Below are 13,281 nucleotides of genomic sequence, written 5' to 3' on the forward strand. Positions count from 1 at the left end.
AAAGACACAGCACAGTAGGAAAATAAAGACCTATGCCAGTCATCGACAACAAATGTGGGGCATTAGCAGCAAAAGCAAGTCTACTGTCCTTTGGACGGCCCAATTCTGCTTTACTAGAAGTCTGACATAGCATGCATCAATTGCTCCATACGGATTTCTGATAGCTGCCATTTTATAAAAAAGGGGTTTTGAAGATCAGCTTTGGGTGTATTTCCCACCCGAAAGTGTTATAAAAGCAGTGACATCGGCTCAGTAACAGAACATAAAGCACCAAATATAATTGCTACACTGATGACACCTCATTTCAGGAGAGAATCAAGACTACACAGCTTTGTCAAATAATTTATGTTCTCCTTCCCACACTCAATGCTAATCCTTCCTTCTACAGCTCTACAGAAGCTGCTCAGATTTCTGCTCTTCTTGAGTAGAAAATACTCATCATCTACATTTTTGACTATTTGTCAAAAAACTTCGGCTCTCATCCTGAACCACCATGAATGTAGCTGTCCTTTCAGATTTCCTGTGGCTCATTTTAAAGCTGCTTTCTTGCTAGGTTAATTTTGCCAAATAATAAACTTAGAGTCATAGGTCTTGAGTTAGAGTAGATTTAAATTTCCTTTCCCTGGACACAGATCCAGAGCTAGGATTGAGAAAGAACTCCTTGGTACTCAGAGCACAGTAGTTGTAGCAGTATCTGCAAGGCATCTGCAGCTCAGTAGGTGTAATCATACTAGAGTTTCACTGGTAGACACGAAAATCAATTATTGAAGTAATACTTTTTCCCCCTGCCTTTTTTATCCTAGGTTTTCTGCTTTAAAAAAAAAAAAAAAACACAAACCACCATGAGTATTGCCTTACACCTTTTGTGTGTATTTTTCATCTTTGGTGGCTCATAACTACTCACCCCATCTGCTTCCTGGGATTTAAGAGAACATGCTGCTGAAACCATCACAACCAAATCTTCTTTTCTGTGTTGGTTCAAACCAAAGGTTACCATGAAGGTACTGGCCTGCTGTCCAAGCAAACCTCTGTCATCACCCACCATCCCTTCCTAACTAACCTCACGTTAGCTCTCCCAGACATCAAAAAAGCCTTCAAAAGACATTGCAACAAAATAGACTTGACATATTTTGTTGTGAGGTTTCGCCTCATCTCTCTCAGCTGGTTGAGACTATTGCTTTAAAGGGGAAACTCTCAATCCCAAATCTTAGTATTAGATTTCTAGTTGCAGAAAGCCCATACAGGTATGGGCAACAGTATATTCCTGTCTGCTTTTCACAAGGACAAGTCTCTTTCTAGGGGCCTGGCAGGACCAGGCACTGTTCATTCAACTCTCATTTTTAAAGGAGCAGCTTTGTTTCGTGTTATAACTTTGTGCTTGTGCACATGTAATGAACACTAGCTACCTGGAATTAAAAAACACTCCTGCACTATGAAACACAAACCATCAGAAAATGTTACTGACCTTCAATAATAGCATCATAACCCTCCAAATTACTGTCACTGTCTTACATCCAAAATTACTGTTGCTGTCTGGTACCCATAGATGACCTCCAAAACATCACCAATCTGCCAAGATAAGTGCCGGTGAAGCTATCCAAGGCCAGTGACCTTGGATAATCATCTAGTTTTCTTTGATTGCATTATAGCACAGCATAGTGTGATGAACAAAATAATCCACTTTTTAAAAAACTTTAGTATATTTTTAAAAGCATTTTTCTGTGTGTTGAAGAAATCTGCATTCACTTTTGAGCTGTTGAGACCACTGAAAAGTTACTCCATCCGGGTGATAGGGTGGACGCCCACTGACAAGATACCGACACATACTAAATATTGTGTCTTATTTTAACTGGTACCCACAAGACCGTTCATGAATCTGCTCAGCTTTATTTCATTTCTCTTCTCCTTCCCCCTCCTATCATTTCCAGGAAAATCCCTAGTCACCGCAGATTAATAAAGTTTATTTTAAGTGAATGACAGACAACCCTCTCTCCCCCAAGACAGACAAATCTAGGCTAGAACAACATACAGATAGATCGTTAACGGAATCGAACCCCCCTCTGAATGATTTACCTCCCAGGAGCTGCGGTGGCAATGTGTTCAGAAAGTCTGGGGGAGGGGACACTGCCAGGGGAGGACTCTGCTATCGGCAAAAGAGCGGCTGCGCGTTCTGGTCTAGCACCGTTTTCACTCCATTCACAGTAATAAAACCAAATGGAGACACACAGAGAAAGAGATTTTTAATCCACATTGAAATAGTATGCTGAATGGAAGACACTGTGCATGACAGTGTTAGTAAATTGAAAAACAAAACAAAAAAAGGGAAGTTTACAGCAAAATACAAATAGGGGGATAAAATGAGGTACAATACACTTAGGAAGTGTCACGCTTTTAGTGAAGGTTGAGAAGTGTCCTGCTGCTTATAAACTCAGAAAGCCAAGCAGTATTTTACGTTTACAAAGACGGAACACATATATTTAGTATTACATTATGTGATGGAAACTTTTAGGAAATACTGGAAAAGAAACAGGCACAAGTGCTAGTGGGATTCACTCCCAAAGTTTTATACACTTTTTGCTGCAACTTTTTTAGGGTGTTAGTTTTATGAAGGTTAGACTATATATGGAAAAAATATTAAGAAATATCCTTTCTTTTTTTCAGTTGTGATAGGAAAAAAAATAGATCTACGAAATGTTGTCTTAAAGCCCTCTACGTGAAGAAAAGCACCTGTCAGACATCTCACTGTAATACATAAAAATAAAAGTAAACTACGAGGTAGAGAGCAATCACAACCACAAGTTTTGAGCAGACTAATTAGCCACAGGAGTAGGCATTGCTGCCTTTTTTTTTTTTTTTAATATTAGCATGCAGAATTAAGTATTTTAATAAAGTAGTGAGCCTTAAGAGCTGAAAATTATTGAACAGACTTAGGAATGACGAGGGAGCAGACCTCATAGGTGGTAAAGGTGTGGAAGGAAATTCTGGTACAGGTGGCATCTCCAAAGTCTGGGTAGCTACGGAGTTTTTATTCAGATTAATAGAGGAATCCTGGGCTCCTGCTCCATTAGGTAGATCTGCAGGTATGCTTTACAGATATTTATGACATGGGGGGGGGGAGGAACAAAATAAATACATGATTTATGACAGGTTGTTTCAGGACTGACCAAGAGTGAGGCAAATATTTTCCAGTGGCTATGGATTAGCTAAACTACAAATCTGGAAAATCTAAACACATCTTTACTCAGGACAGTGAACTGACTCTACAGTTTAAGGCCAAAACCAAATCTGTACCTGGTTGCTCAAAAGGAGATGGTTAAAAGTGAACATCTAAAACATACTTGGAAACAGGGTGCTGCAAAATTAGAACTAATCAGTTACTAACACACATAAACTTTACATAAAGGCTAGACTTTGCCTTTCTAAGCTTTAAGTAACTGGCTTAAGAGTTGCAATTTACACATTTCAGTGAGGGCTTTCTACTTCTATTTCCTGTCTTTCCAGCTGCTGAAAAGAAAAATCTATTTTATCCACACAAAAATCCCTAGTGGGTTACAGTTTAGGGATAAACAATAATAAAAAATCCACAGGGATTTGTCTTGGACAATGCCTGCCTAAAAAGTTGAATATTATTAAATTGGGATATTTATCTGCAGATTACTGATGGAAGAGAAGTTTCTATTTCATTGTTTGTCATATTCATCCTTCCAGGTGATCTCAAAAATGTAAGCTTATTCATTTATACCAAAACCCACTCGGTATTTTTTCAAAGAGCAGATGTATGCTGGGAATCAGACATGAGCTAGGGCATGTTATCCACATGCAAATGGAAAAGCAGTCCATTGTTTTGGAAACAGTAACAAGGTCCAAAATTAAACATCAACAAGTGTTGTGCAATGGGGATATTGGGTGAAGAGATGACATCTTTAAAGCAGTAAATGAAATTAATTTCACACGTCCATACAACATTTTTGGAACTAGTAATTTGTTACTATTAATTTACAGGAAATCTTGGTAGCCTTTCTCAAACTAGTCTCATATCCTCAATAGATAGACTCTATGACTATCTATGTTTAATTTTAATTTAGTACAGAGGCTTCTGTACTTTGGATTATTTAGAAAGTCTTTTTCTTCCATTTCTCGCTAAAGCAACTCACACTTCAAAGGGATAAGAGCTGGTAAGACAGATAAACATAATGGTAAGTTAAATACCAGTGATTCTCATTACCTAGGGACATGTCCAAAATATAAAAATATTTGAAGGTCAAACCATTCTGCCCATATGAAGAAAAAACTTAGACAGTCTAAGTGATAACCTTTCATAGTTTTCATTGCACTGATGTAATCTAAAACTCCTGTCTTCCTTTCCATTCACAAAAAGTTCTTTAAACCCAGCAAAACAATTTTAATACACTACTTCACATTCCTACTTTAATACGCAGTATTCTATCAAATGATAATACTGTAGTGTATGTGCAGTCAGTAACACACTTGGTTTAGTAACACAATACTCACTACCGAGTTACATGGGGGGGGGGGGAATCAAACTGATTGGCACTTCTCATCAAAACAGTCTTTAGTGACATTATTAAAGTGAATATTTTCCCCTACTGTCCCTAAGGAGTTAACCCAAAAAGTGTGTAAAATGTGATATGCCTTGGTCCATCATGACCAGTGCAAATCTAATTGTACTTATGCTGTGCATTGTTAGGCATCCACATCGGTGACTGTTAGTGTTAGATAACTTGGTTATTACCTGAAGTCTCCATTTTCTGTTTGGCTTTTCCTAAAGATAAAATGACAAATACCATAAGCTACTGCTGTACTGTATAGCAGTATAAACCATCTGAAAAGGAAACAAGCTTCAAATGCTTCCAAAGGTGTCTCTTCTTTTCAATTTTCCAAGTCGTGCAATAAAATAAAAAAAACAAACCCCCCAAGTCTGCAGAAGCATTTGCAGTGGGCATCAATCTGTTCACAGGACCAATTCCATCAGAAAAGCATGTAGGTCAGTTGCACAAACTACAAGCCAATTGCAATGGTTCTCATTAAGCAATTATGAAAGACTGGGCTTTTATAGGTGCTTTACAATTCACCTTTGAGGTTTGAAACTTCTCTGATTCAACACACGTTGCAAAAGCCAAGACCGAGTTTTACTTAGTAGAATTCTTACTCCTGTAGCCCCCCAAAAGATCAACCACTTTATTGATTTCTGCAAATCTCGTGTTGATTTTGACAGCACAAACACATACCCCATTTTTAACATGATCAGGAACTCTACTACTGTGATAGTTTTGTACAATTCGATTGTTTCTACTACACAGCAGGGATTTGTTTCTCTTACTATAATCTGTGAAGGTGCAATGAAATTACAGCTCCGTGCACGAGAAGACTGTTCAAGGAGTCGGAGAGACTCAAAAGAAAAACAGACAGAGCTAAGATAAAAGCAACTTTTATTAAAATACTCTTCAAGCTTCAGAAAGCATAAATTAATGAATGTGTAGCTACTATAATACATTATTTTACAGGAGAACCATAGGGTCATGAAGCTTTTATAAACACAAGAAAGCCTATAAGCTTCACTCTGTAATAAATACTACCATATTATCTTGTTCTTGTTAGAGGATGTGTTGAAGCTCTTACAGGTACACAGCAATATTCTGCTCATTTTTTTTCCTAAGTTTTCCACAATATGAACATATTACTAGTTTAAGCAGCAGAATCTTTATATTGAGCTTGCACTTCGATTGGTAACATTGGAATTGGTTTTTTAATTTATTTTTTATTTGCTTAAAAGCAGTCTGCCTTTTTGCTCTACTTTGTAAAACATTTACAACCACTCTAAAACTGACCTGCTGAAAATCTAGTGAAATCCAAGATAATTATCCTGGTAAGTACAATCGTTTGAAATAGGTGCATACAGTCCCTCTTCGTCTTCTTCCCCCAGCCCCAAAATCAAAGTAATACAATTTCTTATTCTTTTGTTCATAATTTTCTGCTTTCTAACAACCTACAGTAACTCAAACTCAGCAATGCAAATGACTCCTTTAAGGCAAAAAAAGAACCGCAACAGCCATCTCCTCCCCCATGTTGGGAGATTCAGTCACCCAAGTTGTTCTGTTTTAAATATGTATTTTTTGTCAACTAGCGATTAGCACAAAAACATTTTCATCTCATTTTTTACACATCAGTAGGAAAGTGTTAGAAAAGTATAGAAAAGGCTAGAATTTGTCTTGCAGTAAGGCTAGTGAAATACGTTTTCTTTTTCTTTTTGCAAAGCAGATGGAAAAGAAGAAAGGAAGGAAGTGTTTGAATTTTGTTTTTGCAACTTGGGTAAAATCACTGGACATTAAGAACACGTGCTGAGACTTCATGGTGCCAGTCACGTAATTTTGTGTATTTGGGGCTAAAGACGTGGATGGGAACCTTTTCCCTGTAGAAAGAAGTGATAGAAGAAAAATAAGGAAGGAAGAAAGAAAGAAAGTTTGTCTTAAGCAGTTTCACAAGCAAGCATGCAATCTCCATGCACGATTCCTATCTGCACATTGCCTTCTGCTCTGTCAAAAACTTGGATCCAGTGTTAGGCAAAGTCAGTAGAAAAACTCCCACTGACTGCAAGAACCATTAGATTTAGCCACTGGTTGGTCCTTGTTTTGGACAATGCTTATCCCAAAGCAAGGAGACAGCTGACCCTCGTTCACAGTCCAGAACAGTAATACTTTCCAGCTATGTCTTTCAATCTGATCCGCGCTTGCAAATCAAAAATGCCTGGTTAGATTTAGGAAAAGGAAAACACGTCAACAAGCTGACCTCGTACAGAAAACGAAATCAGTCCAAGTTTATGGAAAATCTCAAACTCCTGCACAAACATTAATACTGGACTGCACCAACAGATTTAGAAAGGTCTGACTACGCAAAAGAGATCTTGATTTTTACATGCTGAAGTAAAAGGCAAAAAAAGAAGCAACGTTTTAAAAACACCCAGATGTCACACAAATGCACCAAACACTATCAGTTAAAAATTAAGACATGCGAAGTATTAAAGTAATAATGTAAAACATCAACTCACTTAGTCTTCTTTGCAGCTTCATGTTCTGGCTCTTTCACTGCAAGAAACCAGAAAATTTTTATTTTCTAAGGCACTAAAGGCACTGTACCACTGTACACTGAGATTCTCCCCTGTGCCAACGCATTCACCACAGCAAGAAATTACAACAAGGCTTGTTAGGAGTCCTACAATTCTAAATACGCCCCAATGGAAATGGGATATGTCTATAAACTTCAAGAGCCCCTTTGCCAGCAGGATTGCTAAAAGGTGGTTCTGCTGGTCTCTGCCCTTTCCCTTGGCCCACTCTCCACACTGGCATTGAGAAAGGTGAGTTGAGAAGGGGAAGATGAATGGAGGTTGGGAGGCATTTCTTTTGGATGAATATCCAGTGGGTTTATATCAGGGGATAATCCAAGCATCTGTTTGCAGCCAGGCTGTGACCCATCAAGGTGCTAGGGGACTGCACACGGGATAATGTAAATTCCCAGCCCTGATTTTAAGTTTGGCAAATCTAGTTGCAGCCACTTTCTTACAGTATTTGTCAACATGATTAATTCATGTCGACACCATGTAACTGGATGACATGTTATTTGACATTCAGGTCTCATATTCTGCCCTAACACGGATTAATGAAGAGAATCCAAAGATAGACAATGATCCATTAATAGACTAGCGCAATGCAGGACCACAAAACAATCAGGTAAACGTCCAAGTTCAGAATATTTATCATACATGGACAATAATCCTTATTTGGGGAGATGTTATCAATGGCTTCTAGAGTAATTCTGCCAGAGAATCAATAGTTGATTTAATCAAATCTGCCCCCAGGGAGGGGGTCCAATTTCCTCACTGCCTTCTTTATTGTAGCACTAGCTAGGAAAAGCAAAAGAATGAAATAATCACCTCTACATTAGCTGCCTCAGTCTGAACATGACTGAGCTCAAATCTCCTGATGACACTCCTGATGGCTTTTACACAACATTACAGATCTCAGCCAATGAATTATAACTGGCAGCATAATATGAAATTGAAGTTTTACCATAAAATTATATGACTGGGAATGACCTTCTCCGCATCATCTGTTCCAGTCTGCAGTACATGTAATCACACCATAACATAAGCAGAGGGTGGAAACATGACCTGGGAATAAACTGACGAACTATGGATTTATGCTTCTGATGGGTTAAATCATTGCAGATCACATACCTTTGTATGACTGTCAAAGATTTTCTACATGCCTGAAAACACCTTATTTTTTCTGGAGCATTAAATTTGAACAGGAATTTCGCCATTTTGGTGATACAAGAGGGGAAAGAAACAACAAATAGATATCTGCCAACATCTTTGGAAGTAGAAATGGAAATTTTAAGATTTATCTAAATCTTAAAATATTCATACTCAGTCAGGACTAATGTCCGGTCATTTATATGTCCTGAGATATTTAGCAATTGCAGGAGTTTTACAAAAATAATTTTCCTACTATAGTCTTCTCAAACTTTTTTCTTTTAAAGAGCTCACCAAAATTCTGCCTACTGGATTGATTATCCAAGAGGGGAAATGCAAGTGATGTGACTGAATCCTTTTACTACTTCCCCCCGCCCCAGCTTTTAAAAACACCTATCTGTCCAAGAACATTACTTTTATTTTGCTTAAACTACTCACTGTGATCAGTGCCAGTGATTTGGGCAAGAATGCGGAAAGAGCGGGACTGGGTGGTGCCTGTCCGGGGATGCCAGTCTTCGGTGTCTTCGATCAGTCGCTTCTTGCTGGCATCGCTGTGAGTGGGTGTGTGGTAAAACTCTGTATAGGTATCCACAATGTGCTTCCGCGGGGGGCTGCATCAAGGAGAGGAAAGAGCAGTGAGCAAAAAGCTTCAGAGACCACCTGGGCTGGGGTAGCTACAAAGACTTTTCACAGCGTTTAAAGGCAGCTGCTGCATTTGTACGTGGATGTGCAGCAGTGAGTTCTACAGGCACCCCTGAACACAGATTCAGTTCTGTGAATCAAACACAGCTTTATAATCACTCTAACCCAACTGAAATATTTTTCCTTGTTTCACAGCTGGAACATTTGAAACAGTAAAAAGACAGTATTATCAAGACATTTACATGTTTAAACCTTTACCGTTTGGGTGGGTTTTTCCTTGGAGATGACAGAGTAAGACAGCAAGAGAAAGGTTTCCCAGCATAAACAGGAAAAGGAGAAAAAGAAAACAAGAAATAAAAGTCAGAAAGCTGAAACAGAAGTGCAGCTAATTATTCTATTGAATTAGTCTTGTGGGAAAGGGCACTGAAATCCAATTAATGGTGATAGTCTCATTCTACTACCAAAACCACAGCACGGAACCCCCATACTTAAACTTAAATTAAACTCACAGCAGTTTCCTTACAGGAATAAGAGGGCGATTATATTTGTTTTGGTAAAGCAGGGTAGTCTACTTAGTTCACATCAGGTGCCCCAGACAAATTTTCCCCTTTGTTCACAAGAGGCAAAGCACCAGCTGTGCACAAGGGCCACCCAGTACACACCAAGTCTTTTTCAGTTGGCAAAGCCTGGATCAGAACCAGGCCATTTGAAAGCACAGGTAGCGATGTTCTGGAACATAATGTGAAGACATTGATGCTTGATACGCTCTCTGAAAGCCAAAGAAATGGGGAAATTTTCCCCACAGTAGCCTACATGCTGTTATCAATCCCTGTGCTAGCAGACTTGCAAGAATATAGGGGTTTAAAACTTTGCTTTCAGTAACTGATATAAAGAACATGTAACGACACTAATCATTTTAGGAAAAGACAATAGAAGATTCATGCGTGCATATTACTCCTAAAGTCTACATTCATTATCCCAAAGCGTTAATCTTCAAGACCCTTTAAACATACATGTATTTTTACATAATTTACAGGAGATTAACTGTGCAAAACTAGCTCCTAAGACACAACGATTCTACAGAAAAATCCCTTTAAAAGTCACTTCCACTTTTGCCACTACATCCCCACTGTATTTTTAATGTCCCAAATGTTTCTGGTAAGGAAAGGTGGAAAATATGAATGAGAATGATATAAATTATTAATTGTCAACAAGTAAGAATTAGGCCCACTGAGTGGAATGCATTAGTAAATACTTCAGCTTAAAAGAATACTTAAAAGACTGATGTGAAAGGTATCACACAAAATTATAGCAAAAGACTGAATTTACTGACACACAGTGTTAGTGAATTACACATACCTATCAAGGTTACTAAAAGAGGGCAGGGTACAGAAACAAAAACAGTGGTATTTCCAGGATGGAGCACAAGAATTACAGAGAAAAATGAACTAAAGCATCAAAACAGTTAATAGCAAAAATAAAATCTGAAAATTAAAGCAGTAATTAAAGGTGTAGAACTCCATGGAAATGTAATTATTTACATGCAGTTGACTGCATTCTAGCAACTACCACAATGAAATAAGTAGTCTTTCACATTTGTTGAAAGTGGTATTATAAACAAAATATCCTGCTGACTTCTCGTGTTGCGGATCCTACTGGTCGCTTTTTTAGGGCTCAAGAGTCTACTGGTAATGACTCATTGAGGCAACAAGGTGGTGCCAGAGACAAAGGAAAATCCAATGAGACTGGCTCTCCCTTAACTCAGCCTTGAGGCAAGGGGAGAAAAGAGAAGCCAATAAAACCTCAATCATATTTATCATCCCTAACTTGTACAAATCACAGTATATGGATGTTGCTCTTATTTTTGTTGTATTATTTCAATATCTGGCCCTTCGTTCCATAGTCCTCAAACCATTTTTTGCTTTTGTACTGTATTTCACCATTCACTAGTATTACTAACACCAATTAGCCAGAGGTGCACCAAGAATTTATCAATACACACAAACTCCACACATGTTTTGTGGAAAAAAACAAAGCTGCAAAATTTAACACAATGAAAAGCAAGATCACATCATGTCCAATGCTGACAAAACCATCTACTACACTAAGAAGTTACTAAGAAAAGCTGAAGCTGTTTTGCAAAATTTAAATATAAAACTCTCTAAGAGCTATAATTTTGCAAAACAAGAATACATGCTGGTTATTCCAACAGGAAAAATGACCATAATTCAGCTCCAGTGCTGTTGATACTAACTTTGTCACTGTTGTTATCTGCAAGGGAAAAAAAAGTATTTGATGTGTTAATACATTCTTGGCTTCTTGAAATATTACAGGAGTTTCCAAATCCAAGCTCTGGTAAAGCCGTATATCATGTAAGTCAAACTTACAATCACCAACAGAAGCTACAATGGAAAAATTTAGCCCAGCTGAGCTTAAACTGAGTGAAGTCTGTGGACATCTTACCTGTTTTAAGCAGCAGGCACGTTTTCATGCAAAAGTTGGCAAGAAGGTGTTGATAAAAGCGTAATTGCACGCCGCCTAGTGAAGGCAAATTGCTTTCTTTCTAAGCCAGGACTAAACAAGGGAAACAAAACTTCCTTCCCCATCCTGAAGTAAAGGCAAATAGTTTATAACCTGAATGTGGTTTGAGGGGAGCCAGAGGAAGGGAGGAAAATCCGAGTACAACAAGGTGCATGTCTGAAGAACTGCATTTGCTCAGCAATGCTATTTATGAACAAGATAAAAGTTGCTTTTTCTTCTTTTTTTTTACTATTTTTAAGAAAAATGAATACTACAAAACACAGGAGCAAAATGGAATTTATTTCAGACTGATTAATTATTCTAAACTTCAATGTTTCTGATATTTCATAAATGTCATTGATTCCATTTTAAATGGGGAGATAGTTAAGCATCATTGTAGAAATGTAATTTTTTTTAAGTAAAACTAAGTAAGTAGTGTAGCGACAAACCGATATAATCACTTTAGGGGGTTTTGTTTGCTTGTTTTTGCTTTCTACCTTAGGACTGCAAGACAGTTAGACAGCCTAAACACACTATTGTAAGAAAGATGGCAAAATAAAGTAGTTTTTTTACAGCTCTAAACGTTTTTAAGCTTTCCCAAACTAGATCTGCAAGGTTGGCAGCGAGACAGGGATTTCTTCACCTGTCAGCTGTGATACTCTTCAGTCGGTATTATTCATCCTGTAACGGTAAGGCAAGGCACTTAACGGCACTCGCCCAGTCATCCTATCTTGATTGTCAAGTGCTTACTCTACACCTGCAGCAGCTTCCTTCCAGGAGACGTAATTTTGTTGCTATTGTTCATCTTTTTCACTACTAATTGCTGCTTTTGAGTACTCCGTACACAGTATTTGCTAAAACAGCATTCCTGGAAAGATAGAGACAGTTTGTCAAAAAGTGTATTCAACAAGTCTACCAGCACTGAGCAAGTCCCTGGGATCTCCCAATTTCATCCTGCTTTTATGCGGTGTGGACTCCTGCCATCAGCTGTTTAAGAAAGGGCTGGAAGTTACCATGACAACAGCGTGACATAAAATGCATACGGACTGCATTATAGGAGTCCTCATATGGAAAATATTCATACTGCAATATAAGGGGAGAATAGGTACCTAAAGAAGTTTTCTTCCCCCCATGAGAAGCTCAACTGAAACTGCAATTTATTCTGTATTTTAGTTGACGTGGATGTTTACCTTTCTGTAGCGTTCTTCATATACTTTATATACTGAGAGAACATCAGAGGAGAGAGGCACTAGGCCTATTCCTCCAGCCCCTTTCCTTTGAGGGATGGGAAATAGTAACCACAGCTTTTAGGTTTTAAGCACAGGTTTTACGTTCTTAAGATTGAAGAGAAACCTACAGTTCCCCTCCTGCCCTTTTTATTAATTAATTCAATCTGCCAGACACTGCTGCTGAGCACGGAGGCCAACTGCCATGGGACCGCTTGCGCTCAGCCTCCTCCTCTCCCCACGGCACAGCAGCCACTGGGAACCGGTCCCTGGGGCGCCGCAGTTCCCGAGCCCTGCCCAGGAATTTCTGGGAGAGCCCAAGGCGGCCCTGGCCAAAAGCGTGCCGCCAAAACAGGGCAGCGGTGCAGGTCAGAGCACCCAGGACTGCTGCTGGGCTCAGCTTAATTTACTAATCTATTGTTTACTAGTCTAGATGCTACACCAGATATAGTATAAGCCTTTTATACAGCCTTACAATCCCTTAAATGTTAAGTCTCCGACACCCACTTTAACATAAACAATTATTTGAATACGAACGTGACTCAAATTTTAAATCTGTGTTGCTTTTTTAGGGTAAACGTAACATTTAAAGTTGAGATATTTACATTATAACGCTGCAAAAAA

The 13,281-nt window shown here is 38.5% G+C and overlaps 2 protein-coding genes across 3 annotated transcripts in view; both read right to left on the bottom strand.

Moving 5' to 3' along the window:
• Positions 1–2,131, bottom strand: part of LOC103921742 (PDZ and LIM domain protein 5-like) — a 43,940-nt gene extending 41,809 nt beyond the window's left edge. The window contains exon 1 of the mRNA XM_009329753.1: positions 2,074–2,131. The gene's annotated coding sequence lies outside the window, so the exon portion shown is untranslated. The remainder of the gene's footprint in view (positions 1–2,073) is intronic.
• Positions 2,132–5,433: 3,302 nt separating this feature from the next.
• PDLIM5 (PDZ and LIM domain 5) overlaps positions 5,434–13,281 on the bottom strand; it is an 84,877-nt gene continuing 77,029 nt past the window's right edge. Inside the window, exons 5-9 of one of the 2 annotated variants that reach the window (XM_009329755.1) lie at positions 11,166–11,182; positions 9,170–9,187; positions 8,708–8,880; positions 7,067–7,103; positions 5,434–6,430 (exon numbers count right to left, since the gene is read on the bottom strand). In XM_009329755.1, coding sequence (XP_009328030.1) covers positions 6,337–6,430; positions 7,067–7,103; positions 8,708–8,880; positions 9,170–9,187; positions 11,166–11,182 — 339 coding nt within the window. In that variant the 3' untranslated portion in view covers positions 5,434–6,336. The remainder of the gene's footprint in view (positions 6,431–7,066; positions 7,104–8,707; positions 8,881–9,169; positions 9,188–11,165; positions 11,183–13,281) is intronic. The other variant, XM_009329754.1, reaches the window with a different exon arrangement.

The sequence above is a fragment of the Pygoscelis adeliae genome, unplaced genomic scaffold, assembly GCF_000699105.1.
Source record: "Pygoscelis adeliae isolate BGI_AS28 unplaced genomic scaffold, ASM69910v1 Scaffold67, whole genome shotgun sequence".
NCBI lineage: Eukaryota > Metazoa > Chordata > Aves > Sphenisciformes > Spheniscidae > Pygoscelis > Pygoscelis adeliae.